At 38.3% G+C, this 6403-nt stretch overlaps 1 protein-coding gene across 1 annotated transcript; it reads left to right on the top strand.

The window, feature by feature from the left end:
• Window positions 1-2502: 2502 nt before the first annotated feature.
• hrh3 (histamine receptor H3) lies at window positions 2503-5897 on the top strand. The gene is made up of 3 exons (XM_057334738.1): window positions 2503-2951; window positions 3330-3496; window positions 4457-5897. Exons 1-3 carry the CDS (start codon window positions 2564-2566, stop codon window positions 5369-5371), a joined length of 1470 nt encoding a protein of 489 aa, XP_057190721.1. The 5' UTR covers window positions 2503-2563; the 3' UTR covers window positions 5372-5897.
• Window positions 5898-6403: the final 506 nt, after the last annotated feature.

Raw genomic sequence — 6403 nt, forward strand, 5'->3', positions numbered from 1 at the left:
CATAAAACCAATGAAAGTCCATGGGGACCAATGGTTTTTGGTTACGAACATTTTTTTTTAAATATCTTCTGTGTTCTTCAGAAGAAAGAAAGCCATACAGGTTTGAAATGACAAGAGGGCATGTAATGACAGAATTTAAATAATGAAGGTGAACTATCCCTTTAAACATAAAGTTCACTCATAGATAAAAAACATCTGCCTTTATTTACTTACCCTCATTTTGTTCCATATGACTTTCTCCTGTGGAACATAAAAATGAAAAATATTACTCTTGAACACGGACTGGCGCTGTCAAGTTTGAAGAGCAGACATACGTTTAAGTTATTATTCACTGGTGATTTCCCTCTTTAAACTGCTGTGATCAGATTATACACAAAGTCTTCAAGACTTATTCAAATAAATATTTTCTTCTTATAATTATTTTAAAGTTCATTCCTCATTCATGTAAAAAAAAACAGGTCCGGGATGTTTTTCAAAATTTAACCATTCATATGACGTTGGAGCTAAAATATGACAGATTTTTCATTTGCAGCTGTTTTTTTTATATCAGATATATACTGCTGGACATGTTTCATTTCAGTTTCTTTTGTAATTGGGTCTCATTCAGACCTCTACCTCTCGCATAGGCCTTCTCTCCTTCACAGAAAATGTTCTGCAGAAAATGGTTTTGCATTGCCAAGTATATGATGATAGAAATTAAGATTCAGAAAGGACTATGACAGTCATGATGTCCCAGCTCTGCAAATAGAAAACCAATGACAAAAGTTTTAACACTCTTCATTTCTGCAGTTCTAGTCATCCCTTTCTTCCCAATTCACATTTACTTCTGTCATTGCCTATTATTCACCATCTGACATGTAGCATAATTTTGTAGGGGCGCGTAAGATGAAGGTCTAAGAGGTCTCAGACTGAATAATTACAGTACGTCCAGGTTTGCTGCATTTATTCACAGATTGTTTGCTGCATTCCTGAATCGTTTTGTCAGGAATAATAACGACACAAAGCTAATTGCTGACATTACACCTAAAACTATGTTCAACTGTGTCAGTTATGTAAAAACCAGACATGAAAGGATGTGAAATGAAGAATTAAGCCTATATACTAATATACAGAAAACACAAATCTTGCAATGTCAGCAGGAGTATTTTACATGCAGTGGCTCATTAGTCCTGACAGGACTTTCCCGTCTCTTTAGTGGATTCTCAAGAGATGTGACATTTAAAGCTCTGTGAAATCATTAGACCTTTCTGGGTATTCATTTTAATTCCTTGCAGTTTATTTGTGTTTTATTTCCAACAAAATACAGTCTGTCAAGCATCACATTTTTGTTTTACTTGTCCAATGACATACACAGAGAACTACACCATGTCACACCTGGTTTTCAACCTCCATTGGCTATTTTGTGATGGCAAGGTGAAAGTCTGATATTCTGTCAAGTATGATATTCTGTTACAGAGACGGTAGCCAGTTTGTTTTATCTTCCTCTTGTGAGTAATACCTCCCATAAAGTCTGTCTGAGACACGAAGTGACAGGCTTATGAAATCCAGAGGTTCTCTGTCATAACATTCACTACTCAATATTAAACCCCAGCCCCCTTGTTCAATCTAATTTTGTGACAACAACATTGAGTTAAATCAGATGCAGCTTAACGTTTAGCAGTTTAAAGATGTGCACTTCTATGTCTCACCACAGACATCATACACTGCTAAATAATAGGGCTGTGCAAAAATATCGATACATGTAACTATCGCAATATATTTCTTTGTATCGTTAGTTATACCTCTACTATTGCTACATTTTTTTAAATCATGTCATATACATACGGCCAAAAGTATGTGGAAGCGAGCATGGCGAAAAATATAAGAACGCTTGGACCTCTCAGAGCTGATGTGTGGGTGTGCTTTAAAAATAAGTAATGGAGTAATAAGTTGTATAAAATAAATGCTGTTTGTAAGCTTCGCAAGTCATCATGACCCACCAAGTCACTTGGCTACTGCAGTGCATTAGACAAAAAGTTTATTAAGAAAAGTAACAATGACATTTATTGTGCTTTCACGGGTGTGACACCAGCGCATTTACAGCACGGATGAACCAGGGGTTTTATACTGCCCATGTTCAATGTTTTAACTGTAATGCAAGTGACTTGCGTGAGCCACCTTATTCCCCTGTGCTACCCACTTGAGGGGCGCAATCCACAGTTTGGGAACCCAAACCTCTGATCTAAAGGTCCATGCATCACACATCATGGCCACTCTGCAGAGGTAAGGGATGTTTTTAAACTTATCCTTACAGAAAACCCCCGCTGGTGCACAGTATGTTGTATTTCTAGCTCTACTTTTTACATTTTCTATTTGAAGTATTGAAATATATAGGCCTACGTAAAATACGATATTTATCGGATCGGGAGGCACTTGCCAATACACAGCCCTACTAAATAATCAGCCAATGAACGCGCGCATCCCTGAATAAAACCCCGCTCGCTGCTGCTGAACTGTGAATGAGAAGCGCAGTCACAGTCAGGAGCGCAAATGGGGCGGATTCTCTTACGCATTCTCGACTATCATGCAACTGTTTCACTGTTTGTTGACGGAGAAAAGCAGCAGCAACACCATGCAGTCGTCATTATTTTCTGTGGCACATTCTCCGGGGATACCTACGGCCGTTTCATTACTGTGGAAGTCAGGAAATCCACAGTCGTCAAACTGGACAGTGATGGAGAGAGAAAACAGGACGACTCTCGGTGACATGGACACGTTTGACAACCGGCGCGCACAGTATGGACAGTTTTCTCCATCCATGTCTATTTTTTTGACTGTGCTCATGACACTGCTGGTATTTGCGACAGTTGTCGGGAACGCGCTTGTCATTTTAGCTTTCGTGGTGGAGAAAAGTTTACGTACACAAGGCAACTTTTTCTTTTTAAATTTGGCCATAGCGGACTTTCTTGTCGGTGAGTGGTATACTAGATTACAATACTGTAGCATTTATATTAATATATGTAAAAATAATACAAATTCTAATGAATAAATTCTACTATGAATCATCGGCTGTTTACGTTACAAAATTCCATTCTGTAGTGTGTTTGGGGTTTATTCCAGTAGGATTTAAAGGTGTCCTATTGGTTTTTATCTGCCAGATAACATCCCATTAATAGAACCCAACACATTAACAGTAGAGACCCACAGAGACAATAATAGTTCCTATACTGAAAAAAATACAATTCCAATTATAACCGACACATCCTTGAGAATGTGATGGTTTTTGCAGTTTCTTTTCAGTATGTTATGCATTGTGTTTTAAGCGTATTTTTGGTTTTAATCTAATGTAGGAGGGTTTTGCATCCCCGTGTACATTCCCTACGTCCTGACGGGCGAGTGGAGGTTGGGCAGAGGGATGTGTAAACTGTGGCTGGTGGTGGATTATATGCTGTGCACCGCCTCAGTATTCAACATTGTGCTTATCAGTTTCGACAGGTTTCAGTCTGTCACCAAAGCGGTGAGTGAAACTCGAAAACACGCAAACTGCTGTTATAACACTGAGACTGTCACTGAAGACGGTACAGTCCATGGGAAATTTCAAAGCTTCACAGTATCAATAATAACAATGAAATTATATTTGACAGGTCCATCATTTGTATTTTTTCACATATAGATTCAACCAATTTCAACCCAGTTGAAAAACAATAAAAGCAATGACAGAAATTCCTAATATTGACCTTATATTTAACTATTATAAAATTGCAAAATACTTTTTTGTAGTGGTTTGGCCATTTTTCCAATAGGATTTAATGGTGTTCTATTTGTTCTCATCTGCCAGCTAACAACCCACCAACAGAATCCATCACATATAGACACCATTATAGTTTTCATTAAAACCCATACAATTCCCATTACAACTATTAAATCTGTTACATTTTCTATTGTTTTTTCGGCAGGCAATTAATACCTGGAAATTAAAACTATACCTGTAATAACCGCAGAGACCTTTAAATTAGAATATTAGTGAAAATAGGTCCTGATGAATAAAGTGTAAAAGATAACCAATCGACATAATGATAATTTTAGGCTTCAGAAAATCACAATTGGGACATTGGAGGATGGGGTATTAAAAGATCAAAACAATAAAAGTGTATGTGGTTCAAATCCGAAATGCTGTGAACATTTTCGGTGTTTAATTTTTCGCAGAAGCTGGTCACAGAAAGGTCACTTGATACAACACAGATGTTATTATACACCATTGCATGTGCAGAGATAATTATTCACACAGGCACAGCGGGTGCAGACCTGTGTGTACAAATGTCATCACACAAACACCTGTACATTTAACTATAATCTATTGACTTGTAATTGTATCTTACTACACAGTGATGCTCATAAATGTGACCATTGCTTCTGGATGCAAATGATTTTTGATACTATACAATACTGTATGTATAAACTCAAACCTCTGTTGCAGGTGAGTTATCGTTGTCAAAAAGGAATCACTAGGGAAGCAGTTTTGAAGATGCTCTGCGTGTGGCTGGCAGCTTTCCTTCTTTATGGTCCAGCTATTATCAGCTGGGAACACATCGCTGGAGAAAGCGTAGTGCCAGATGGAGAGTGCTATGCCGAGTTCTACTTCAACTGGTATTTCTTGATAACTGCCTCCACCGTCGAGTTCTTCACACCTTTCATAAGTGTCACCTATTTCAACCTCAGCATTTACATCAACATACGCAACAGATGCGCTGTGAGGGAGGAACAGCCGACTTACATTCGACTCAGGAGTTTTAAGATGAAGCCGCTCGCAGCCGGTGACGTACAGCGGGTGTTTTTCGTGAGACCTCTCGAGGAAAGCGGTGTTGAAGAGTTACCCCCAAAGTCTCGTTGCTGCCGGTTAGCGCCTGGAGCCAAGGTGTCCGCCACTGAGTTTGCCAACACCGGACAGACTAAACGAAGAGACAGCACAATTGCAGACCTGCCTCCTCTGCAAGTTGGGGACCGGATCCTGACGTCCACAGAGGCACAGCTTCATTACATTGATCACTCATCCGGATCCCATAGACACCGTCCTGATATGGTTGCCAGTTTGGCCAGTCGCTTTCGTTTATCTCGAGATAAAAAGGTGGCCAAGTCTCTAGCTGTGATAGTTTGTGTATTTGGTCTCTGTTGGGCACCCTACACCCTTCTGATGATCATTCGGGCAGCTTGTCATGGTCAGTGTGTCCAGCACTACCTTTACGAAATATCATTCTGGCTGTTGTGGATAAATTCATCCATCAACCCGGTCCTGTATCCTCTGTGCCACAGCAGTTTCAAAAGAGCCTTCAGCAAATTGTTGTGTCCAAGCAAGACTAAAATACAACCTCTGAACATGGACCAGAAGTACTGAACGTAAAGAATGAAAACATTTTCAAATAGGGCTAGTTGTTTTCCTAAATGTGCTTGTATAGGACCTTAATGAACATTTTATCAGTATTTAACAATGGCAGAAAATGTGATTTGCTTACAGTGTAGTCAGTGAACTGCTTTATTATTTATTTAAAACAGTGGCAGAATTATATTTCTTCCAAATTCAGGCCACTGATACCGTAAATGATTTGCCACCTTGTATTATGTACAAAGTCCTGAAATTGGTTAGCGCTTAAATGTTTGTCTTGGTAAGTACATGATTTTATATTCACGTGTTAAAATAAACCGTACTGGTGATATTGCAACCATTACAGACTGTTAAACGTCTTTCAACCGTGCTCTTTACAGTGAGAAAAAGTGAGATGAAATCACAGATCAGACCACACTGTTCGATGTATATTGATTCTAAATAGCACATGTACATGGATTGCAGGCAAAGCCTGTAGTTCCCCTAGCAACTGCAGAGACAAAATAAGGAGAAACATTACTCATTTCATATAATCATATCAATGTAATGAACTTATACAAAAATTACTTGAGATCTTATAGCAAAAGGCTGAACAATGTGTAATCATGGTCTATTATGCTAGGCAACAAAAACACTTGTAATACTTGTATGCATTAATCACAGTCAATTAACCATCATAAATGTCTACATCAAAATAATTACATTTAAATATGTTCTCATTAAAGGGACAGTTCACCAAAAATACTATGAATACCATAGTAGGAATTACAATTACAATGGTAGTCAAAAGTGCCCCAGAACTGTTTGCTTTCCTAAATTCATCAAAATATCTTTTGTGTTCAACAGAACAAAGACATTTATAAAGCAATTTTTCCAAGTACGGTAGTCAACGGTGGCCAAGAACTTTGGTGACAAGAATTCTTCCAAATATCTTTCTGTGTGTTCATCATAACAAAGAAATGTATACAGATTTGGAACTTGAGGGTGAGTAAATGATGACAGAATTTTTGTTTTTGGGTGAACTGTTCTTTTAACAATAATAGT

This window comes from Triplophysa rosa, linkage group LG1, assembly GCF_024868665.1.
Source record: "Triplophysa rosa linkage group LG1, Trosa_1v2, whole genome shotgun sequence".
NCBI lineage: Eukaryota > Metazoa > Chordata > Actinopteri > Cypriniformes > Nemacheilidae > Triplophysa > Triplophysa rosa.